The sequence below is a fragment of the Podarcis erhardii genome (genome assembly GCF_964252035.2).
Source record: "Podarcis erhardii genome assembly, chromosome: 1".
NCBI lineage: Eukaryota > Metazoa > Chordata > Lepidosauria > Squamata > Lacertidae > Podarcis > Podarcis erhardii.
In genome coordinates this window covers 110,953,277-110,978,901 of record NC_138497.1, presented here as the reverse complement: position 1 = coordinate 110,978,901, position 25,625 = coordinate 110,953,277, and the positions used below count along the sequence as shown (strand labels likewise).

The following is a 25,625-nucleotide window of genomic DNA, read 5'->3' as shown; positions in this document are numbered from 1 at the left end:
GGGATTACTGGAAGTTTAAAGTAACTAGATCCGAAAGCATATTCAGAAGCAGGAGTAATAAATCTTAACAGAAGGATTGTCTCCCCACCTCCCAGTACTAGTGATGACTTTATTTATTCATGAGTACTGCTAATGAAATATGCAGAGAGGGAGTAAAAGATTCCATTAAGGAGTTTCTTGTTGTGCAATTAAATAAAAGCGTGGCCAGCAAAAATTGATTCCCTCCCCCCTTTCTCTCAGTGGCAAAGTCACCATCTTCAGGTCTCTTGTGGCTGCTGGATGTTGCTTGAAAGCATTAATTGATGAGACAGTATGATTAATAAATGGTGGATTAATAGATCTCAACTTAAATGGATTTAGCCATTGGGCTTCCCCCAAAGCAGTAAGCAACAGCCGCCTACTTAATACGCTTTCTTTTGCCTTCGGAAGCATCTACTGATGTTTGAAAGATCCCCCTTGAGGATAATGCAGGGTGGGTCATGGCTATGTATAATTAAATGGTTGAGGGGATTTTGCCTAACAATGTTGTCTTGCATAATGGGTTGGAGAAGAACAAGTAAGCCTGGGCTGTGTAAATGGGTGTCAAAACTTAAATAGGAACATAGAAGTCCCCTTATACTGAGTAATTGGTCCATCTATGGTCCATCTATGAACACTAATATATACTCAAAGTGTATACTCAGTTCTGAACAAACTAAGCCTCGTCATAGCTGCCAGAGGGCTGTGAAAATTTGTGTGCCAGAGGGCTGTGAAAAATTGTGTGCCAGGCTTTTTGGACTCGTCTACCCATGAAGTTTCTGAAACCAAAGGGGGTACATTGGTTGCCCGGTATGATTCCCCCCCCCCCAGCTCTCCTACCCCACTATTAAGGTTGCAGGGATTGAAACTTCTGCAGGCAAAGCTCTCCTACCTGAGCTAGCATCCTTCCCAAGACCAGGGGAGATCTGGGTCTATGGAAGAATAAGCCAAGTTGAATATCCTGAAACAGCGGGACGCGGGTGGCGATGTGGGTTAAACCACAGAGCCTAGGACTTGCTGATCAGAAGGTCGGCGGTTTGAATCCCTGCCACAGAGTGAGCTCCCGTTTCTTAGTCCCTGCTCCTGCCAACCTAGCAGTTCGAAAGCATGTCAAAGTGCAAGTAGATAAATAGGTACTGCTCTGGCAGGAAGGTAAACAGCGTTTCTGTGCGCTGCTCTGGTTTGCCAGAAGCGGCTTAGTCATGCTGGCCACATGACCCAGAAGCTGTACGCCGGCTCCCTCGGCCAATAAAGCGAGATAAGCGCCACAACCCCAGAGTCAGCCATGACTGGACCTAATGATCAGGGGTCCCTTTACCTTTAAGTCAAAAGCAATTAAAACAACAACAACCCACGAGTGGTTCCAAATACTAACTGTGTTGTTGTTTCCCCTCTTCCCCTCCCCCACCCCCCTCACAGTCTTTGTTAAGCCTTCGCGGCTCCTTGTTTTCCCCGAGGCGCAACAGCAGAACCAGCATTTTCAGCTTCAGAGGCCGAGCAAAGGACATAGGATCGGAAAACGACTTCGCTGATGACGAGCACAGCACCCTCGAGGACAACGAGAGCAGAAGGGACTCTCTCTTTGTCCCAAACAGACACAACAGTGAACGCCGTAACAGCAACACCAGCCAGGCGAGCCTGTCGTCAAGGATGGTGCCGGCGATTCCGGCGAACGGGAAGATGCACAGCACCGTGGATTGCAATGGCGTCGTTTCCTTGGCGGGAGGACCTCCTGGGCTCATATCACCTCCTGGGCAGCTTCTGCTGGAGGTGAGAAGCTTCCTATTCCACTCTGTCGCATCTGGCATGTTTCTTACATCTTAGACCCCCAGTGGGAGACCTCAAGCTCAGGGGCCGAATGAACAACTCTGTCTGGCCCTCAGAACTCTCTCCAGGCCACACCCACCACTGGTTCATCTTTCCCCCCTGAGTTTCTTTCCTGGCTTCAATGTGCCCATGAACTCTTAATCATGCTTGTTGTTTGTCTGGATGGAGATAGAAGGGTGTATTTAGAAAGTAGACTACTGGGGTAAAAGCAAAAATTACATTCATCGCATGTGCCGTCAAGTGGTAGCCCAGAATGGAATGTGAACCAGGTTTCCCCATCCCTGCCTTACACTATGATGCCTCTGTTTGTGTACACTGCCTCTGATTTTCCCAGATGGCTACCACCACCACTAAAGCACATGCAAAGTTGTGCGCATTGAACACCACCAAAAAACCTCAGATCTTGGTGTGATCATATATGTTGGGGGTCACATTTATATGGCTTATGGCTTGAGTTCCTGGAATTATATTGACCACAATTGTATTTTCAGGGTACCACCACTGAAACAGAAATAAGAAAAAGAAGATTGAGCTCTTACCAGATTTCGATGGAGTTGATGGAAGAATCTGCAGCAAGGCAAAGAGCCATGAGTATAGCCAGTATACTCACAAACACCATGGAAGGTACCGGGTTGGGGGGGCAGGAATATGTTTGGCCATGTATTGTGCTGATATCACACTCTTAAAAGAGGGCCACTTCTATTTCAGTGGAAAGTAAGCATTGTTAAGTGCTGAACCCTTAGGCATTCATTGAGCATTTCCATTATTTAGAGTGATTCAAGTTGATACAGCCCTTGTAAAATTCGCTAATTTTGTTTCCACCTCCTTGTCAGGCAGCTGTTAAAATGGTTTTCAGGTGATTTTTGCATCGTCTCTAATGATGGCATGCCTGGCCTTCCTGGGTAACAGGTATTTCTTCCTGTTCTTAGTGGCATGAGAAGCAATTAGTTTGTACCAAAACTTGTGCCTCATCTACCTCATCTAAGTGCTAACGCTTCAAAATGGCAGTGGTTGGCAAACCAAGGGAAGACAATTGTAGCCTTGTGTACATGCCAGTGAGATTTTTATTGTTTGTGGGCAACGCCCATTACAATATAAATCACAAAACAACCACAATGGGCAATCCAATACAAGGGTAAGTAAAAGCATCAAGTTTTTGAATTACAAATAATTGAAACTTAAAATGATAAATCATTTATATATTTTTTTAAAACTTCCCTTAGCAGTTTTTTTAAAAAAGTATCCTGTAACATTCTCATTTTTAGCTAACAAACTCGCTAACATCAGCCAGCAACCATCTAATTTTGTAATAATCAGATAATCCTATGTAGTGTATAGTTCTGGCTGTTCATTGCAGAAAGCTGATTTATTTTTTATTTTTTTAACAAATATCTTGCCTATAAAATCTTTTTCCAGAACTTGAAGAATCCAGACAGAAGTGTCCACCATGCTGGTATAGATTTGCAAACACGTTCTTGATCTGGGATTGCTGGCCTCCTTGGCTAAAAGTGAAGCACATCATGAATTTGATAGTGATGGATCCATTTGTGGATCTTGCTATCACCATCTGCATTGTTTTGAATACGCTGTTTATGGCTATGGAGCACTATCCAATGACTCCCTATTTCAACCATGTCCTTTATGTTGGAAACCTGGTATGTGAACAATTATTTATTCACGTGATCTTATAATAGGAATCCTTAAGGCAATGTACAATGCGGTATACAAGAATTTTGAAATGTAACTCAATTAAAAAGAGAAGCCGAGTAAAAAGCAGTGGAATGTACCAGAATCGAGATGCACAGAATCCAGATATGTAGCACCATCTTGAAAAAAATTCCCTAAGTAACAGGGGAGATTTTCAGTGGCATCTAAAATTATCTGAAGAAAGTGTGCATGCACACGAAAGCTCATACCGTTAACAAACTTAGTTGGTCTCTAAGGTGCTACTGGACGGAATTTTTTCTAAAATTAAATCAGTGATGAGCATCACTGGGTTTCCCTGATGAATGTTATTTAGCAAACGTGCTGTAAAAGTCCTGCTCCAAGATTACCAGGTTTAATCCCCTGGAGGAAAGGGCTGGATTTTCAGGCTCTCTTTATGAACCCTTCAGGTGCCCCCATTCAACAAATTCTCACTGCCATCCCAGAGCCCGAACAGGACATCCTCTATGGATTCCAAAGAGGGTCTCCTCATGAGCCAGAGGTGCAGTGGGGCTTTGCTGAGGTCCTTCAGCCTCCTAGCTAACAGCTGGCATGTGGGAAAACCAAGCCCCCATGCTCTTTGGGCTCGTTAAGCTGCTCAACTGAAGCATGGAAGCCCCTCCCTGCCTCAGCTGAGCCAGGCCCCACGTTGCTGAGGGAGGAGCTCCTTAAGCAGCTCAACTGAAGCGCGGAAGCCCCTCCCTGCCTCAGCTGAGCAAGCCCCCCCCCCCAGGGAGGAGCTCGTTAAGCAGCTCAACTGAAGCGCTGAGGCCCCTCCCTGCCTCAGCTGAGCAAGGCCCCACCCTGCTGAGGGAGGAGCTCGTTAAGCAGCTCAACTGAAGCGCTGAGGCCCCTCCCTGCCTCAGCTGATCAAGGCCCCACCCTGCTGAGGCAGGAGCTCGTTAAGCAGCTCAACTGAAGCGCTGAGGCCCCTCCCTGCCTCAGCTGAGCAAGGCCCCACCCTCCTGAGGGAGGAGCTCATTAAGCAGCTCAACTGAAGCGCTGAGGCCCCTCCCTGCCTCAGCTGAGCAAGGCCCCACCCTGCTGAGGGAGGAGCTCATTAAGCAGCTCAACTGAAGCGCGGAAGCCCCTCCCTGCCTCAGCTGAGCAAGGCCCCACCCTCCTGAGGGAGGAGCTCATTAAGCAGCTCAACTGAAGCGCGGAAGCCCCTCCCTGCCTCAGCTGAGCCAGGCCCCACGTTGCTGAGGGAGGAGCTCGTTAAGCAGCTCAACTGAAGCGCGGAAGCCCCTCCCTGCCTCAGCTGAGCCAGGCCCCCCCCCAGGGAGGAGCTCATTAAGCAGCTCAACTGAAGCATGGAAGCCCCTCCCTGCCTCAGCTGATCAAGGCCCCACCCTGCTGAGGGAGGAGCTCCCCCTTGCCTCAGCTGAGCAGCCTCAACAAGCTTCTGACTGCCAAGGGGATGCACCCCCCCCAGTGGTGCAGCGTGGGTTGTCAGCACCCGGGGCAAGGCAAGTAATTTGCACCCCCTAACCCGTGGATTTGCGCCCCCTAACCCTAACCCCCAGATGTTGCGGCCGGTGCGGCCGGCCCCCCCTGCACCCCCCACGCTACGCCACTGCCCCCCCCCCCAGCTCAAAAAGATCGCCTTTATGCTGGGTCTTCTGAGGGAGGTGTGTTCCGGCACCTTTTTCCCTAGAAAAAAAAGCACAGGGGGGCACTATTGCCGTGGTTTTGCCCCACTAGACACACCACTCCTGCCCCACAGGATAAAGGAAATGCTTGTGGACAGTGCTATTTTTCTGAAAAAAGAGGTGCCAGAATTCACCATGAATTCACCCTTGCTCTCCTATAGTGGTGCCCACCTGAGAGGTGCCAGAACTGAGTTCTAGTCAGTTCTAGTGAGTTCCGGCTGCAAAAAAATAAAAATAAAAAATGGCCTGCTTGTGGGTAACTAGAAATATCTACTTCAAACTTGTCACCGTCTTTCGCTTGAAAATAAAGCTATGCACAATAAAGGAAAGTAGTTGCTAATGCCCTAAAAATCACTGCTGTTAACCAAACAGGTGTATTTTGTTTGGCCTATATAATTGTTTCCTGCTTGGCAGGGGGTTGGACTCGATGGCCCTTGTGGTCTCTTCCAACTCTATGATTCTATGATTCTGTGTGTGCTTTTTAAAGTTTGATTGCACTGTGTTTGTTAAAATGAATAATCACCATCCTAATTCCACAGGTGTGGGTCTCCTTAGCAAAGCCATTGGGAAGACTAGCGGGAAATGACTATGCAAAGCTCTTAAACAGATGACTCTCTTTGCATCCCGCCCCTATCGCTTCTTTAGGCTCTCATTAATGAAAATGCGATTACGAATGTTATTTGACAATATTAGAGAATCTTAGCCCATGTAATCTAAGCTGCTTTGCAGAGATCATTTTTGGAGCAACACTTAGGCTTAGCCTATATAATTTTTTCACAAGCTGATTTAGTCGTGCCGCCATTGTTCCAGCGCAGAATTGTCTGCAACGCTGGAAAGTTTGTAGATCACATTGCCATCTCATTACCTTTGTTCAGTAAAACAAATTACTTAGGAACCTAATATTTCAAAAAGTGCTTTAAAATAAGAAAAAAGACCATCATAATAATGTTACCACTTTAGTAGTGTGGTGGTGGAATATTTAACAGTACCATTCTGCTAATCCAAATTAATTCTAATATAGTGCCTGACCTGAAAGTCCCCATTTATATCCTCACGTCCCCAGACAGAAATTATACCTTTATGGACCTTTCATTTTCCTAGAACACGAAACTATATCAGCTTTTAATGTGAAATATGAACACAAATAGAATAAATATTCATACCTGTGTAATTTAACACTGTTCAAGTTCCAGCGAATGACCTACTGATTTAGAGGTGCTGATTCAGAATGCATAAGAACAGCACATTTGGCTGGTGCCCTTAGTGCCAGATATAATTAGATCATGCCATCTATGCACACTGTATTATGTTCCACCCTTTTCTGTTATTATCATTATTACAATTGATTTATCAGCTGCACCATTGTCTCAAGGCGGTTTACACATGAAGTGTTCTAGGGGCCATCAACAGTATTCTTAAATCCCCATTGTGGGTATCTTAGGGTGCAGGTACAAGTGAGCGGTGCAGAAAATCGAAACAGACTACAGTACTCAGACCATTTACTTCAGCATGTGAGGTGTGACTTTAACCTTGCAATCCACCTATTTTCCAGTTAATTTAGGGCTGGTTCCCAAAGGCCAGTGAGCCTCGTGTGAGCGTTATCAGGAGTGTGCAGGATTGCTAGGTTCGTATTCCAGAGGCACTTGCACAGAAACACTGATCACATCCACGCATGCCTTCCTCCAAGAACCCCGGGAATTTTCACATACCTACAATTCTTAGCACTCTTAGCAAGCTGGAGTTTGTGGTAACAATGAAATATTTGTGTTCCAGATCACTTGTTTTAAAACGTATGTGGGAAACAGGTACGCGCTGTAGGGTACTCCCATCTGAAGCAGTCTTCATACAGTATTAACTTTAATTAGGGACGAGTGCTGGTTCACAATGTCCTCCCTGCTGGTACTCATTTAAAAACCTCAAGTCTTTTACTCTCTTAATCTCTTAACCTCATTTTGTTGGTTTCCATCCAAAGGAAGTTAATTTACTATTATTTGGTGGCCTGCTTTGTAGCTTGGCAATTGATTATGAGCCTTTTCCTCCTTCTCCTTTTCAGCCAAAGGAAATTACGATGAAAGTCCTTGATTACTTCTACGTAATTTAAAAATTTTAATCGTATTAAAATTAAGTGTTTCATTTTTAACAGAAAAACGTTAACTGAAGGGGCTTCAGAAGTGACAGGAGAATGTCTCCGCAGAAATGAAAAGTTCAAGCAAAAGTATTTTTTTAAATGACCCAAATGTTAGGGATATCGAAGATAAGAGCATTTTTCTTCTATGTTACCTGAAAATATCTGCCACCCTATTTTTTACTATGACAGCATTCCAGAATATGAAATGCAGTAGGATGTGAATAATATATAGAGAGAGATTGCTATCCTAATGCTGATCTAGCATTCATTCCACAGGATTACACAATGAAAGACCATCCTAAACTCACCATTTTAAAGTGGTGAGCCTCTTTGGAATCAATTATACTTCGTTCCAAATAATTTTTTTAGTTTGTAAACTTAGTATGCAATTGGGCTAGTTTAATTTAAAAGAACTCAAATGAAGTGTAAACTAATTCATTATACTTGCACTTAGGTCTTCACTGGGATCTTCACTGCAGAAATGGTCCTCAAGATAATAGCCATGGATCCTTATTACTATTTCCAAGAAGGCTGGAATATTTTTGATGGCATCATTGTCAGCTTGAGTTTGATGGAGCTGGGTCTTGCAAACGTGGAAGGGTTGTCAGTCCTAAGATCCTTCAGACTGGTAAATGTGCAAATAGTACCACACAAGTTTTCACATAATTCCCAGTGTTTATAGGCAGAATGCAATATTGGCTTCGGCGTATTTGAAAGAAACTGAGATCAAAATTTTTTACTGCTTTGAATTTAATAAGTATCGCTTGTGAAATTTGTTAACTGATTAGTAACTCCACCATGTTCCTTGAATTCATGCTTTAATCTAGTTTATAAAACGAATGTCATTCCAAAAGGATTTGACACATATACCAAATGTGAACTGATGGCTACTGTAGAAATGCTAATTGCAATGGAAAAAATATGTGAATGCAGTTATAAATGCTCAGTATGTGGCCTGTTTCTCATTCATTTCCTAAATTCCACTAAATGTATTTAAGCAGCTTGTTCCTCCTTCTCTCTCTAAATTTTGACCAAATGTATTATGTTTTCATTTCTGAAGCTAAAATACAAAACACATGGAGAAGTATTTTGAGTAGTAAAGATAATGTCTTATTGTTATTGTTTTCCAGCTCCGGGTTTTCAAATTGGCAAAATCCTGGCCGACGCTAAATATGCTGATCAAAATTATTGGCAATTCTGTGGGAGCTTTGGGAAATCTGACTTTGGTTCTGGCCATCATTGTCTTCATTTTTGCCGTGGTGGGCATGCAGCTGTTCGGCAAAAGCTACAAGGAATGTGTGTGCAAGATTGCAGAAGACTGTGAGCTTCCGCGCTGGCACATGAACGACTTTTTCCACTCTTTCTTGATCGTGTTCCGAGTCCTTTGCGGAGAATGGATAGAAACCATGTGGGACTGTATGGAAGTTGCAGGTCAAACCATGTGCCTCATTGTCTTCATGCTGGTCATGGTGATTGGAAACCTCGTGGTATGTAAATCAGGCTTTTTGAAAAGTATTAGGATGTCCAATAAACGCTGTTTCGTAGAAAAATCACTAGGGCAGAGTTTAACTCTGGGTCCTTATTAAGCTTTGCATAGTATTAATGTGAATGGTTTTACAAGGCTAGTTTTCTTGGAAGAACAATTTGGCCACAGAAGAAAAATATGTTATTCTAGTTTGCCATGAGAAAAACAGAGGAGAAACTATGTGTCGGAACAGAAGTGCTTCTCTGTCTATGCACATTATGTTTTAGAAAAAATGCAGCTGTACTTAGGATCTTCCCTATATAGGCTGAGAAACTTGTGTTTTAAAACAAAGCAGTCTATTGATTGGCCCACTGTGTGTGTCTCCTTCCTCCTCCTCCTCCTCTTCCTCCTCCTCTTCCTTTGTTGATCTTCTTTTTCTGTACAATAGAAACCTGTATTGGTTTTGTTCTTTCCCCCACCGTTTAGGTACTGAACCTCTTTCTGGCCTTGCTTCTGAGCTCCTTTAGTTCAGATAACCTCGCTGCTACTGATGACGATAACGAAATAAACAATCTTCAGATTGCCGTGGCAAGAATTCAGAAGGGAGTAGATTATGTAAAGAAAAAATTACGAGAGGTTGTCGAAAAAGGCGTTGTCAGGAGGCAGAAAGCTGTGGAGGATATCAAAGCCCTCGAAGAACTAAGCAACAAGAAAGACAACTACATTTCCAACCATATGATGGTTGAAATAACTAGAGACGTTAATTACCTGAGAGATGGGAATGGAACCACAAGTGGTGTGGGCACAGGCAGCAGTGTGGAAAAATACATTATTGATGAAAATGATTATATGTCATTCATAAATAATCCAGGCCTTACTGTGACTGTACCAATGGCAGTTGGAGAGTCGGATTTTGAAAATATAAATACAGAGGAATTTAGCAGCGAATCTGAAATTGAAGAAGGCAAAGAGGTAGGATTTTATACACACACACATATATACACAAGCACATGTGAAATGAAGCTGAAAACTAATGAAAAATACAATTTTGAATGTATTTTATTGACATTGTTGTATTTCTCTGCACATGTAGCAGTGCTGCAAGATTAGGCAGTTCTTACTTCATAGCAACCTTCTTACTTCTCATTAGTTCCTTTCTTATTGTAAGTGTGTGTTTGGTTTATAATGGTGACATTTCTCCCATGGTGTGAAATTTTGAATGTGTGGGGGTCATGGTGCATGAGGAGGGGACTGTTAATTTCCCTTCTCAGCTATGAGCCCACCCTGAAAATTCCCTCGCAGATCATTTAAAAACTTGGGAAAAATACTCCTACTAAGGCCATTAGGAGGTCATTCCCCCCCCCCAAGCCTTAGAGGGGAAAGGGCAAGGAGAGGGGGATAGGGGCTGAAGGGGGAGACCCTACAGGTTGAATCAGACCTATGGGCTGACTTGCTCCTGGTGGGCTTACTCCTGGTGTCAACAGTGCTGAGCTAGATGGATCTATAGCCAGTATAAGACAACTTCCTATGTCCCCATGTTCTCTTGCACATGACAGTCTTGCAACTCACCTTTCATGCTCTAGCAACAGAACATCAGGTTGAATGGCAGAAGTGCTCGCCTCATCTCCATGCTTTAGTGTGAAGAGTGCTCCCTAACTTTTACTAAGCAGCAGCATCCAATGGAAAAGCTCAGGGAAGGTGTCTGTAAGGGTGTAGAGGAGGTGGAGTCAATGATGCCCCCTTGCCACATGCCTCGAGTTCCTTAGAGCATTCCCCTGGAAGTTGGTATTTTAAAAGCTGAACAAAAGTGGGGTGGGGAGAGAGAGAGAGAGAGAGACTGTTAACTTAGATGTAAAAAAACAGCTCTGCCCTGCTTTCCTCACATCCGTGCTAATGGGAAACGACTGTTCAGACTATCACTGAAGCCTAAAAGAAAATGTAAAGTGGTTTTGAGGAAAACCCCACTAGGCAGAGGCCTACGGGAATGGGCTGGCCAGGATCCAAACCCTTCATGTGCAAACAGAAAGTGTGTCTGATCCACACATAGGAATACGTGTGTGTGTGAGAGAGAGAGAGAGAGAGAGAGAGAGAGAGAGAGAGATAGTTTGAGTAGCAGCCCTTTGCACCTCATGGAGTTCCATTCTGGGGGACCTTAAGCTTGGAGGCGTTTCAAGGTGCTTCCCATGAAGGAACAGAGAACTGGATCTAAAGTACTTGGGATTGCAGCTGTGCTGAATAACCCTTGAAGTATTTTATTTGATAGATTGCTACCGAAACATCAAGTATTCAAGTTCTTGAGTATTATTTAGTCACCTATATGAGTACTCCAGAAAAGATATATAATCAAACAAAACATTTTATGGAAGGGAATAAAATGACATAAATTCAGGAAAAATGAAGTCTGGATATCTATTTAGGTTCTGAGGTGATCTTGCCTTGGAAATGTATGGTTTTCACATTGGGAAAAGCTTTAAAGTATGGCATTTCCTATTTTAGACAGAAGTATCTCTTTTTGTCCCAATCTCTTGCTTCCATAGACTTGATTCTTATTATATGCAGGATTTGTAGTTTTTACTACTGACTGATTAAATACTTGGTGGTTTGGCGACATGCATAATTATTGACAGATTTTTATTAGAGCTGGCTGTATTCAGTGGGTCATCTTGACATCAAAAATTTTATTTGATTCCAGCATGAGTCAGAATGGCCAAAGAAATGATCTGCTAACATTATTATAAACTGCTATCTAATGTGACAATAATCTCAGTGAGTGGCATTGATGAATAGAAAACATAAATGAAGCCTAGCCAAATGAAGCCTACATCCTACTTTATAGAGGGCAGCCCTCTATTTGAAACGCCGTCAGAGAACACTCCTCTGTTTCAAGGCAACCTCTGTTCAAATGCCTGTCTGGTCCTAGTCTCCTTTTAAAATATTAAGGCATTGGTTTGCATCAAATTTGCAAATAACGTAAGTAAAAATCCAACAAGATCTCACCAAAATGGGGAATTCCTATGGCCAGTTGTGCAAATAGCTACTAAATGTTGCTAAACCTTTCACCAGTAATTCTATATGGTGTGTTCTGGAAGCACTGGACATTTTTTAAAAATAAGATTATCTTTTAAAGTTTCAAATCCAAAATGGTTTTTGTGCATTTGTATGCTGTATAATTTACTCTTACAGCTCTCTCTCTCTTTTTCCTGTACTCAATAATTTCTTGTAGTGGTTTCTTAACCAGTTATGTAACATTTATAAGAAGTGCACCACCAGTTCCTTCCTCTAGACTATTCTCTCCATCATTCCTTTTCTTGTCATTAGATCTTTGGTCTTCTGGTCTTGAAGTACTATAGTTAAATGAATACATTGACTAGTTGAGAGCTGGGTTCACTTTCTTACCCAGTGACACTTCACCTGTTATTAGTAGTTTTGATTTTGATTTTTTGAAAGGATATTTGTTTCCTAATACCTGGCTGAGAATATATTCTGTGCAGCTTGTTTTATTTATTTTCAAAATTTGCAATTTTATTTATCTTAAATTTGAGCGTAACTGTGTCCAAAACTAATGGAAGTGTTTCTCCTTAATAGAAGCAATGTTGCTTTCTTCTTCTTTTCAGTTGTGTGGCTCAAAACTTTGAGGGTTGTGCAGGAGCATAACTTTCAAGATTCATACAATAGAAAGAGACACATTTAGTTTCACAAGTTCATTCCTCAGGCCCCTCCCCTGGAATTTTCATAATTAAGGTCAAGGGGAAGCCTGTCGAATTGAGAAGCTCCAGGACATCTTTGCAGAAAAGATCTGAAACAACAGCCCTTCCCTCAAAAAAGGAACAGCAGAGGTCTCAGTTACTGAGGAAAACAAACTTCTTGTCATTTCTATCTTTTTTCTGTCTTTGGTTCATCAGATCCTTCTGCAAGCTATTGATTACAGTGTAAAATGCAGAATGGTTAAGAAACCAGAAAGGGGAATAGAATAAGCCTTTTCTCTTTATGCTAAATAATACATTAATTTAGGCTGTAGTCCAAGAGACCACTGATGATGGACAGACCATTTTTTAACAAGTGACACTTAATATATTTCTGGATTAAAATAGGAATCCTGACAAAGGGGAGATCACATTGCAGAAGAAGGAGCTTTGCCAGATCAAAATGTTCCAGAACAGGGGCATCGTGGTTCTTGTTTTAACAAAGTAATAGAAATCTAGGATGTCTCCCACTCCCCCCAAAAAACAAGTTGCCTGTCACATTAGAATGAAGAACTTCACTTAAATAGTTGTGTTCCTGTGCATGCTTATTTGCAGTAAATTCCAATTTAACTCAGAGAGACTTGCTTCTGAACGCTCATGTGTATATTGAGCTTTAAGCTCACAAAGGGCTGGCTCCAGTCAACTTTGGGGAGGAGCTCTCAAACTCAGTCTCCTAACACCAGCACTTTTCCTTGCCATAGCTGGCTCGCCTGGGGAGGAAGAGTGAATTTAAGTGGGGGGAAAGAAGGCCCAGTGTCCACAGTTGGCTCAGTGGTCCTGTTCTCCTGGCTGATCCCTACAATGCCAGCTGCTGATTGTGGATCCAGACTCATGCTTTAGAAGGAAGGAGGGAGGGGTACATAATCCCAGGATCCTCTCCTGATCTCTTAACCATAGTTTAACAACTGTAGGCGATACATCACCAGCACATGAAACAAAACAAAGTAGCTGTGACTGCTAGTCCTTCTTCATAGTGATCCCTGTTACTCTGATTATGCACACATAGACCATGTGGGGAATCTGTGGCCTTCCACTTGTTGTTAGACTACAGCTCCCACCATTCTTGACCATTGGCCATGCTGGGTGGTGATGATGGGAGTTAGATCCTGACAATACATAGAAGGCTGTAGATTCACTGGCCCTGATGTAGAAGGTTCTTAAGGATGTAAACTGAATTCTGCAACCAGCCAGTTATCTGTATATACCTTTTCTTGCAAGTTTGATAATGATATCTTTAGCTTTCTTTCTCTCTTTCCCCCCCCCCTTCCTGAAAATGTACTAAAGCCATGTCTGAATGCTAGCCTCCAAAGAGCAAAAGACTGGAGGTAATATGTCATGAACTTCATTGCCTGCCATTCTTACTTCTCACAGGGGTAAAACCAAGCAGGAGCAATCAAGAATGCAGCTCTGGTCCTTTTTAACCAGGTAGATTCAACGTACCGCCACTCTTGCACAGGTTACCTAAGCAAGTTATACATACATAATCACACTTTTCTGGTGAATATTGACTGGCCTGCATGCTACCGAGCTATGTTTCCTTCCCTGCCCATTGCAAGATGGTCTAGACATGCACAGCTGCTCTCTGCTGAGTCCTGTGACTCACACATCACAGCATGGTCAGGCAAGATTGGCAACCCCAACATACATTTTGATTCTGCTAATGACTTTTCTAGATGTATTTGATTATCAAGTCCTTTCAATAGCTACTGCATGACCTATAGGTTTTGTAAGATGGATCATGAACTGACAAGAATGTTGAACTCTCCAAAGGCCAAGGGGGAAAAAGGGAGCATGCATAGTTTTTAAAAACAATAAAAACAACCCTTTTTGATTCAGCCCTTATAAATGTGGCACATATTTAATACTGTCTTCTTCAGAAGGGGACGACGATGGGTTAAATGAATATAATTTCTGATTTTAATTGCTTCCTGGGTTTCTCTGTTCTATCCATCTATATATATATATACATACACATCTTTCTTGAACTGTTCTTTCAAGCTGTTGTCATGCAAGGTTTTCTAGACCTAATACAATTCCTCTAGAATTTGTTTGAGGATTTTCATATATATATTATGATTCGGTACAGACTATAGGCAAAAAAGTAGTCATGGGCAGAGCAATTGTATGGGGAAGAGAGAATCTATGGTTGGAAGAACAGTCAAAGCACGTTCAATCTAGCACCAAGCAAGGCAGTAGGTGGAGAGGTTGGAGAGGAAATAAATATGCCAACTCCCAGGCTGACATATTTCCCTCCCATGTCAGAGGTGGGATTGGGATCTGCCCTGATCCACCCATTTTCCCTCCCTATCTGTGCTGGAGCATTAATAGCAGAAGGGGGATGGTTGTGGAGGTTTCCATGGACACCAGAAGGAAGGTTCCAGGGCAAACCTGCTTCCTCTCTGCCATTGGAGAGGGACGTCTTCTGTATCCTATGGTTGCTGGGATACCTCCTGGGGATTACAGGATTGTACCCTCACTGTTGTTTCTTTTTAAAAAAATATATTTAAAATATCTTTATCAAACAATGCATTTAAAACAAAGAAACAAACAGAAAGGGGTACATGTTTTCTGATCAATTATTTGATTTTGATATTGGATATTAATAGTGGTAAAACAGAATAAATGCCAAATTCAAACCAATAATTCATATTCGTTCTTCAGAAAATGCTCTATAGTTAATCTTACGCTTTTAAAATTCCCAGAACATTTCCTTTAATTTTTTTTAAAGCAAACATTTGTTGATATTTTAGCCAAAAAAAAAGTGATACTTCTGCAGTCTGAGTGATGCTTGCTGTTCCAATTCAGAAGGTTTCAGTGGCAGAGATGGTCCTTGCCTTTAACAATAAGTTGCTGAAAGCTGTGGTAATAATGAAATCACAAGATGTTATAATATTGCAGCGTTTGTACTAGCTACTGAGCTTTCACACTTATTCACAAACGAGTTAGAACTCTAAAAACAACTCCGTTTGTTCAGGTTTTAATCTTCTCTGATCCTCAAAAGTAGGTAATAGCCAATTTAAAAAAATAATTAAAGTCAAAATAAAGTGACTAATTCTACTATTGACATATTGCTGTTCACTAACAGACAGGTCAAATCAAAGCAAAAAAAGTATTTGATGAGACTCCTGGGCTAGGCGGCGGTACCACACAGAATGCCTTTCTGTGTTGTTTGCTGTCCGAAACAGACTACATATGCTACAGGGATCTGCATCCCCATATCAACTTTCCCCATTACCTGGCCATATCTTTTACTGTGGGAGTGAGTTCCCTCCTGCCCAGCAGGAGAAATTCCCTCCAGCCCAGAGGTAGAGAAACGCATTACATAATGGTCCAGTTCATGTAATGCGTTCTCCTAGACCAGGGATGTCCAACTTCCAAGAGACTGCAATCTACTCCCACTATAATAACACTGGCAGTGATCTACCCTTTGGATTAACCAAAGTTGTTGAGCTTTCTTGGGGGAGACCCATTTTTCTGCAAATTGATTTACTCTCCGTTTTTGGTTATATCTTTTGGCAATGCAATAACTGGCCACCCTGATCAGTGCGCTATTGGTAAACTTAAGAAAGACATTAAGAAATCATTTTAAGCAAATTGTTGAAGACTGCTTTATTGGAGTATAAAACACAAATATTGTCAGGCTGCAGTTCAGGAAGAGGCTTTGGTTGAAGGGGTGAGAAACTTTTTTTTTTGGTCTTACTCTCTATGCAACTAAAACCTTTTTTAAAAAAAATCAGAAATGTGACTGAATTGTAAAAGAAAATGAGAATTATTTATCTGAGAGTTTGTCAAGTCTCAGGGCAATTTAGAATGTTCAAACCATATCTCAAGCTGACTTATCCCTGATAATTTATAATGGCTGAATCCCTTTGTTTATTTTACTGTCACCTGAATCATGAAATGGTTTGTAAAGCTTTTAACATTTGTATAATGGCCTTCTCCTGCTCCCATTGAAACAGTGTCCAGCGAAAAGCAAATGAGAGCAAGACCGGGCTTTAAGTGAATGCTTTAACAATGGAAATGAGCCCCATTAACATGCTGTTGGGCAAAGCTTGTGTTGATTATTCTTTTGTGGGCAAAAAAATCAAGAGCTGTGCTCAAATCCAAAAGAGGCTGCTAAAGTGGTTGTCCTATTGCTACCTACTCCTATTTAGACGATAACTGCTGCGTACTGTCCAATGTTTTATGATTCCAATTATTCCCCCCCCATATCATCATTTTTTTAAAAAAAGAAGAAGGTGGGTTTCTGCTTTCCTTGGTGCAGTTTCACTAGTATTGCACAGGCTTCTGCTCTAGTCAAGCATGTTGTTTTGCTGATTCAGGCCTTGGGAATGCTGCATCATCAACAAATGCTTTCTAATGTGTTCTTTGCGGGTAATATGATGTTCGCTCCCTAGTAGTGTACAGCGGTGACCTTTGAGAGGTCTCTAATGGAAAACGGCCTGGTAACATCTTGTCAAACGATTCGTTTTTTAAAAAAAAATGCAAAAGTAATTGTGTAAGTCAGGGATGGGGAAGCTGTGCCATAACAAATGCTGCCGGACCAAAACTCCCAACGCACCTGACGATTGGACATGCTGGCTGGAGCTTCTGGCAGTTGGGAGTCCAACAACTTCTAGAAAGCCACAGGATTCCCATCCCGGGTATAAGTTATATGAGGATGTTTTTCCTAGTTTGCTTGTTTGAATAAGAATGCTCATCAGAGGAGAGATACCTATTGTTCTTTTAAATTTAAATTACAGTATCAGGATTTTAATTCATTTAAATGTAGCATGAATTGTATAATTTGCTAGAATTATTAGAGTTGTTTAAACTTTGGTCTGATTGTGTTGTTTAAGGATGCGCTGTAGCCAGGAAAAAACAAATGCTCACCTTGACCTAGTTCATAGATAACAAGGAATCATTATTCCCCACTTTATGGATGAGTCATGGCATGCCTCAGGCTTGTGAACTTCCCATTTGACAATTCTCACCTTTCTTATCAGGAATTTTCAATGTTGAACTAACCACAGTTCCCTGTGACATCCAATTTCAGGGAACCATAGTTTGTTCCATCTGTGTTTTCAGAACAACACTGAAACTGAAATCAAGGTTTGTTCTCACCACAGTTTTAATGTATGCCATGGGGAGCTGTGGTTTGTTTAAAACTAGAAGTGAAGGCATCCTTTCTTTCGGTGCAAAGGAGCAGGAGAAAGGAGTGGGGAGTGCATGAGCCCAAGATTCACCATAGCTCGTTCATGAAGCAGTAAACCATGGTATCCTGTTACATCTAAACCAGGCTATTCAGTTTGGGTGGTTGCAGATTTTGCATTAAGTTAATGGTTTCAATTTAAATTGTGTAATATCAGATGTAATAATACATAGATTGGTTTAATATAGCTGTTCAAGTTGGGAGGCATTTATACCCAACTAAATGAAACGCATATCCTCCTCGCTGTGTGCTGAAGAAATCTTCACTGTGTTCAGTTGCAAATTTTTCTTTGAGCTAGCCTTTAAAATTGCACTGGCAGGAAGGAATGAGCCTTTAAAAATGTGCATCAGTTAAGAAATGTGACTTAATACAAAAGGAGCTCTTAAAACTTCCTTTCTTGCTTAAAGTAGGATCAGTATGCTTACAGTCAAGGTATGTTTTGTTTTATCTGTTAGGAAATAATATCTGCTGTTCCTGCTATGTTTGGCTATTAAGTCCTATCCAACTGGGGAAGGAGAGGTAGGAAGCACATGCAGCTGGGGGATGATCATATTGAATTTTAAAAGGGAATAAAGTAAAGTACATTCACATATTTTACAAACGACATGTTGTAAAGATGGTGTTGCTGTAATGCCAACTGAGAAATCAGTTTATGGGATATACAAAAATATATCATTAAGCATGTATGCCATTGCAAATTTAAAACAATGGCGTTTGAGTTTGATTGCACACATAAGCACGATTCTGCAATGGACAGTTGTGAAAACCCAAATGCCAGTTTCTTCATCCCCCAGTTAAAGTAAGTAGCTGGAAACGTGCTAATACGGAAGTAACCAAACAATGAAGTTTACTTTCTGACAAACATATTGTTACTCACATTAGTTCAGACTTTATACTGAATGAGTTGGCCATATGCAATTCGCCTCACCCCTCCCCATTTGTGTAATGTCTGAATAGGACTGCAGCCTAAACATTCAAACCCAGCGACTGAGTGGGTTATTTACTTGTATAAAGGCGTGGTTGATTTTACTACTTAATCTATCATCTTGGTTCTCATATTTATTCTCATATTTTAAACTTAATTTGTTTCAGCAAGCTAACTATTGGAGAATTCTTCCTGGTTTTTTAATTTGCCTAACAGCAAAATGCATCCAGATTAATTCAAAAATGTCATGCTCAAATTCTCAAGTGATGTAATTCTGTAAAAGCTCAGTTTTAGTCAGCTTCTTCACAGCTCAAAATCAGTAAAATTACACATTCTTCACCACCACTTAAGGAATTGCACCATCAGGGCCAAGTTAGACACGATGCCATTCATGTAATTAGCAATTACAAAGAGGGCATGAATAATTACTTTATGTAGCCACATAGGTTTCCAGCTCAAAGAATTCCTTTTTGTATTTTAATATGATACAGAAATATATATGCATAATCCTCCCTTTGACATGTCAGTGCTATTGCCAAATAACTTGCTTTAACAAACATAGATCAACCTTCGTTTAATTTGCTAAGAATATAGGTCAGGATTTCTAGCATTAGTGCAAACTGTGTAACATTGAACAGTTTGATATTATTATTGGTAATTGTTTTTGCTTTTTACATAATATTTCATAATGTTTTAAAGGGTGTCAGTATAACAATTATTTAAAGTTGAAGAGTGAATTTCTAATGAAACTATTTCAGAACATGCTAATGTTAACATTGAAAAAGCTATTCCAAATATAACACATGAGGATGCATAAATATAGGACAAATTCACAAGTTCTCCATCAGATGCAGATCTAGTGAAAGATGTTCCTTTGCCAGGATAGCATAACCATACAGTTGCCAATTTTGAACTGAATGCCTCTGAGCATGCACAGAGAGTCCCCTCTCCCAAAAGGGGGAAACAACAGAATGGGAATTTATAAACAACTGCCTGAAACAACTTCCCTGTTGGATACAATATAAATAAGCAAGCAAGGGACCAACTGATCAAACCCCTACTGGCAGATCCACTGGGAAAATCTGAAGCCTCCTATATTAAATATATTTTGGATGACAGGTCTAATGATATTACACTGGCCATGGCAAAGTTTCTTTCAGAAGTAAAAAGAAACAAAGATAATCAAGCTCGAGATAAAACAAAATGACTGCTTTGGTTTCTCTCTCTTTCGTGGTTGGCTGTCTTAACTGTATTTTGTTCTGAAATTGTTCTATGGGTCTTTGGACCGCGATAAAGATTCATTATAATATAAATAATGTGCTAAACTCGCTGCCACTGCGCTGCAAAACTTGCCAAGTGCCCGTCTACTTACAAAGTTTATATGGGCCAAGTCTCTTGAGCATGTGCAGTATAATTTTATATCTGAAGTTGTAAAATGCAATTTGGTATTTTATACATTTTGGTTCAGCCTGGCTGCCTAGAACAGTGGTGCCTCTATTGGGTGCTTCATTCAGTAAGAGACAGCATGTCACAAAAACCCAGGCAGACCCTCAATAGTGGGCAAAAGCTTTCCTCATGCTTGACAGCTGGTTAGCTGCCTCACCTGTTTAGTGGTGGCCAGGAACCTTGTGTTCATCCTTAAACTGCGCTGTTTCTGGGCATATGGCAATGTGGCAGTGTAGGGCACCCGGATCTACATTAAAATGCAAATTCCCCACGCACATAGATGCATATAATATCCATATGTTGTGGTAACTCACACCAGCACACTGACATAACTCAGCTAGATTTTTGTGTGGATTGAATTCTGACAAGCAGCCATGAAAATCCAATTCAGGCTGGGTTTCCAAAATTATTATGGCAGAGTAGCAGCCTATTTTAATAATAGCTGGAGGAGAATAATAATAATAATAATAATAATAATAATAATAATAATAATAATAATAATAATAATAATATATGGAGTCCTACAGTAAATAGCAGGGTTATTTTAACATTAATTTACTAGTTTACTCTTCTTCTGAAGTTAGTAAAGAAACTTTGGACAACAGGCTATTTTCTATCATTTCTCTCTTTAGTGGTCCAGTTTTTCTTGAGTGAGTGAGTGAGGAATTAACAACAAACACACCTAAATTTAATATAATACAATGAAGGAGTTTGCAAATAGTTATCCAGCCCCACTTATTTCGGAATTCCTATACACAGTTGCTTTTCTACAACATAAGGAAATACTCAGGCTTATTGTGAGAAAGGGGAAACACAGTTTGAATAGCATGCTTTTATTTGCGTTAAAAACAAAACAAGCAAACTTAGGCTGCAATCCTATACCCAAGTTACCGAGAAAGGAGTAAACCCATTGAACTCAATGGGGCTTCCTTCCAAATTGACATAGATACGAATTTGTGGTTCCATCTGCTATGCACTGCCAATATAAATTTGGAAGAGCGCTGTCATACTTCACTATCTCCTTTTGAGTGCGGCATAAAGTTGCAGGGGGCAAAAAAACTTCTTTTTTTCTGTGGGATTTTATTTTCAGAAGTTAAATGCAACCAGCTCTTCAGAAGGCAGCACAGTTGATATTGCCCCGCCTGGAGAGGGTGAACAGGCAGAGATTGAACCTGAAGAGGCTCTTGAACCTGAAGCCTGTTTTACAGAAGGTAACAGGGAAACAAAATAAACAAGTTGTGTTTGACAAATTAACTGTGGACTACAGTTTTGCTGTGGCACAGCTTGCCACCATTGCCAAGATTCTTTCTCTGCTTCCAGCAGCTGGCGGGATACAAGGTGGGATTTTGAATTTAGCCCACCTGTGAAATTGACCGATCATGGGTTGGCTCAGGAGGCTGCTGACATAGTGGGGGGCAGAGATGGCCATAGACTCTGCGGGGTCTTCATTCAGGTCCGCTTCCCAGGCATAAATTTAGGGCCACCTCCTTGCCTTTCACTGCAGTTGGATTTCAGATCTCCTTCCCCGACCCTCCCTTTATTCAGAGTATTTTCATCATACAGTCTTTGGTTGGTTCCTTGCTATAGAAGTTTTTGGTCGGCATATTTAGGGCCAGGAAGGAATTTTGCCTCCAGACAAATTTGCTGGTCTTGGGGTGGGGGTGGGGGGTTGCTTGCCTCATAGCAACTGTCACAACTTGGGTGGATAAGGCATTGGTCTAAAATCCCTAGTCTTGAACGGTGGGGAGGGGTTGTACAAATTTGCACCCCCCCCCAAAAAAAACCCCTGGGTATCCCTCTAAAGGGATCCTAGGGAGAGTGTTACTGTCAGTACACATCAGTACTTCTGGGTGTGGTTAATGGATTTTGGATGTGCTAGGGCTGCCATACATCTGGATTTTCCTGGACATTACCAGGATTTCAAAGGGTCTTAGACAAGTCAATTGAACAATTGAAAAATGGCAACCCTAGGATGTCCCCTTTAACATTAAGCCATAACAGCAACTATCCTCCTTCCTCACAAGGAAGGATAAAATGGGTGAACTCCATATATACAGTCCTCGACTCTGTGGAGGAAAGACTGGTTTCTTTAAAATTCTGAAATAAAGATAACCATAAACATTTATTCCAAAATTTAACAATTTAATATCCTTGTAAACAGGCTGCATCAAGAAGTTCCCATGTTGTCAAGTGAGTATAGAAGATGGCCGAGGAAAAATCTGGTGGAATTTTAGGAAAACCTGCTACAGCATAGTTGAACACAACTGGTTTGAGACGTTCATTGTTTTTATGATTCTCCTCAGCAGTGGTGCTCTGGTGAGCAAAAATAAAAAATAAACACCTGCTATTTTCTCAGATTTTTCAATAGAATGTATGGTGGCTAGTACAGTTACTTTCAGGTTTGGAAATGTTTGATAAATAATCATGATTCACAGATATTGTAGGATAGGTGCTTAAAAAAAAAACAAGAATTCCTGCTCTCTTGCTAATTGTTTGGTAATATGTTAGCGGTAGAACACGAAGCAGAAATGAAATTTTAGACCTGTATTTTAAAAAATAAGGTTTATCTCTGTGAACGATAAAGCAATGATTCCACCCTCCTCCCTGCCCCAGGCCTTTGAAGACATATATATTGAACAGCGCAAGACTATCAAGACCATGCTGGAGTATGCTGACAAGGTCTTCACGTACATCTTCATTCTGGAAATGCTTCTGAAGTGGGTGGCCTATGGCTTTCAAATGTATTTCACCAATGCCTGGTGCTGGCTGGATTTCCTCATTGTTGATGTAAGTACTTGAAACCCATTGTTTGCTTTGTTCCTGTGCAGCCTCCTCATTATTTAGATCCCAAGCCTAAAAACATTACCATAACATTAAGAATAGTAATACCGCAAAGTTGACCTGAGAGTTGGGTCCTTTGCATCTGTCTTCATGAATCTGTGTTCCAGTCATGATTATTCAGTATAACATGAGAAGTGGCCTATATCTATCCATGTTAGCAAACCAAATACAGGTGAACCATCAGTGTTGCCCTTGCCTGATTTTTCCAGTTCAAGTGCCACATATTCACCGATTCATTTAAACTTTAATTGTATCACCATAAAAGCAATAACAAACCAACATTTTAAAAAGTTGGAAAACTGCTCTGGGCATGTGAAGTGGGAAGATTTCTACCTCACAGAATGTTCAAGAAATAAATTGTGCTGACATGAAGAAAAATCACCCACCATGGAACGCAAATGTCTTGTAACACAGTAACAGTCGTAAAAAAATATTATTTGTACAAAAGTTAAAAAGGATCATGCCTGCAGGCTCAAGATCTAATATATGAAAATATGTATGTGGTAAAGAACAGTAAAAGGTAAAGGTAAAGGGACCCCTGACCATTAGGTCCAGTCGTGACCGACTCTGGGTTTGCAGTGCTCATCTCGCTTTAGTGGCCGAGGGAGCCGGCATACAGCTTCCAGGTCATGTGGCCAGCATGACTAAGCCGCTTCTGGCAGTGCACGGAAACATCGTTTACCTTCCCGCCGGAGCGGTACCTATTTATCTACTTGCACTTTGACGTGCTTTCAAACTGCTAGGTTGGCAGGAGCAGGGACCGAGCAATGTTACCTGCACAGGTGGGCAGTCTGGAGTGTGTGCTAGGCTTAACAACTGATCAAGACTATGGAGAGACCAAGGAACAGATGCTCAGTAGCCCACCCTCTTTCTGAGCACTGCCGAAAGGACCAACCACTGCTCCTGAATAGCTGCTTCAGTGACATATGCTCAGTTGCATCTGCATATCACTCATCCTGCCACTTAACAGAAAAGTGTGTCAAAGTAAGTCATAGTGACCAAGAGGATGCAGTCTTATTAACAGCTTTTTAGGACAATGTTATTCTAAAGTCTTATATATTACCTGAGGCGGCTTTATTTTATTTGAGGCGGGCCAGAATAGATGTTTATACAGTGGTACCTCGATTTCATTACAGTCCTGTTTACAAACGATTCGGTTTACAAACTCCACAAAACCGGAAGTAGTGTCCCGGTTTGCAAACTTTACCTCGGTCTAGGAACGGAATCTGAACAGTGGAAGGGCACCGGCGGCAGGAGGCCTCATTAGGGAAAGTGCGCCTCAATTTAAGAACGGTTTTGGTTTAAGAACGGACTTCCGGAACAGATTAAGTTCGTAAACTGAGGTACCACTGTATACATACAGAGCAGCTGGTAAGAATGGCTGACTGAACAAATAATTGAACTTCTCCCAGTTAAGCTCGAACTGTCAAACTATACATTGATAATAACTGATTGTCATGGTGAGATGTCAGCCTGAAACTTGTGTTATTATCCCAGTTTTTGCTTATCTGATAGAATAATTTGATACCTGCAATGAAATCATAAGGATTGAGAAGTGGGGAGTTAACTTCCATCCTGATTTATCCTGAGCAGAGTGGAAACTAATGCTCACTTCCTTTCCCCCCTGTGTGCAAAGGGAAAGAATAGTAGGTTCGCTCCCATGTTATCTTGCTGTACTTTTAACTTCCTGACACTTGTTATGTCAGTGTGCCTAATGAAAGTAGGCTAAAATAACACATATTAATCTCACCTTTCAGTGCCTTATATCTCCCAAACCACATTCCTTCCTTCTTTTCTTATTCTGATTTATCTCATTGCTTGAGAGAGGGGCGGAAGCAAGCAAGAAAGTGTAAAACAAAAAAATAAGTAATTTACAATAGCCAAGAACACATCCACAGTTTGAAGGGGTGTATGATTAAATCGGCAGATTCCTCTCAGCATGATTTAGAAAGGTTTGGAGTAATTCTTTCCCTCGTACTTTGCTTTCTCTCCATTGAACATGCCACCATGTTCTTGTCTGATCTTAAGACGTTTCTCAGTAGGGTTAGGCCTTGTTACTACTCATGTGGGCAAATGCGTCTTGCTTTTACAACACCACTTTCCCCAGTCAACTCCTTTTGCAGCGGGAGCTCAAGGACTTAGTTTCACAGATGAAGTGGGATGGTTAAAGAGGATCATGGCAGCCCCCCCCCCCAAATTAACACACACGGGGGCCTCCGTCCAACTCAGGCTCTGTCCCTCTCAGACTCCTCTGGCAACTTTTTCAGGAGGAAAAGAATTCCCCAAATGGAAACTATACAACAGGGTTTCACTTCCTTTTGCAAGCTACAGTGGTACCTCGGGTTACATACGCTTCAGGTTACATACGCTTCAGGTTACAGACTCCGCTAACCCAGAAATAGTACCTCGGGTTAAGAACTTTGCTTCAGGATGAGAACAGAAATCATGCTCCGGCGGCATGGCGGTGGCAGGAGGCCCCATTGGCTAAAGTGGTGCTTCAGGTTAAGAACAGTTTCAGGTTAACAACGGACCTCTGGAACGAATTAAGTACTTAACCCGAGGTACCACTGTATTTGCACGCTCCTCCTCACTCATGAGATACACTGGAACTGACAGGGAGCAGCAGCAACTAGCGACCCTGAAGGCAGCAGCCAGGAGACCTAGGCCTGGCCCTGACCTTGGTGT

The 25,625-nt window shown here is 41.5% G+C and overlaps 1 protein-coding gene across 1 annotated transcript in view; it reads left to right on the top strand.

The window, feature by feature from the left end:
* The window catches only part of LOC309346532 (sodium channel protein type 2 subunit alpha-like), a 69,008-nt gene that overhangs the window by 30,774 nt on the left and 12,609 nt on the right, over positions 1-25,625 (top strand). Inside the window, exons 12-20 of the mRNA XM_081870355.1 lie at positions 1,438-1,788; positions 2,337-2,469; positions 3,262-3,500; positions 7,784-7,957; positions 8,460-8,816; positions 9,281-9,766; positions 21,190-21,310; positions 22,261-22,415; positions 22,713-22,886. Coding sequence (XP_081726481.1) covers positions 1,438-1,788; positions 2,337-2,469; positions 3,262-3,500; positions 7,784-7,957; positions 8,460-8,816; positions 9,281-9,766; positions 21,190-21,310; positions 22,261-22,415; positions 22,713-22,886 — 2,190 coding nt within the window. The remainder of the gene's footprint in view (positions 1-1,437; positions 1,789-2,336; positions 2,470-3,261; positions 3,501-7,783; positions 7,958-8,459; positions 8,817-9,280; positions 9,767-21,189; positions 21,311-22,260; positions 22,416-22,712; positions 22,887-25,625) is intronic.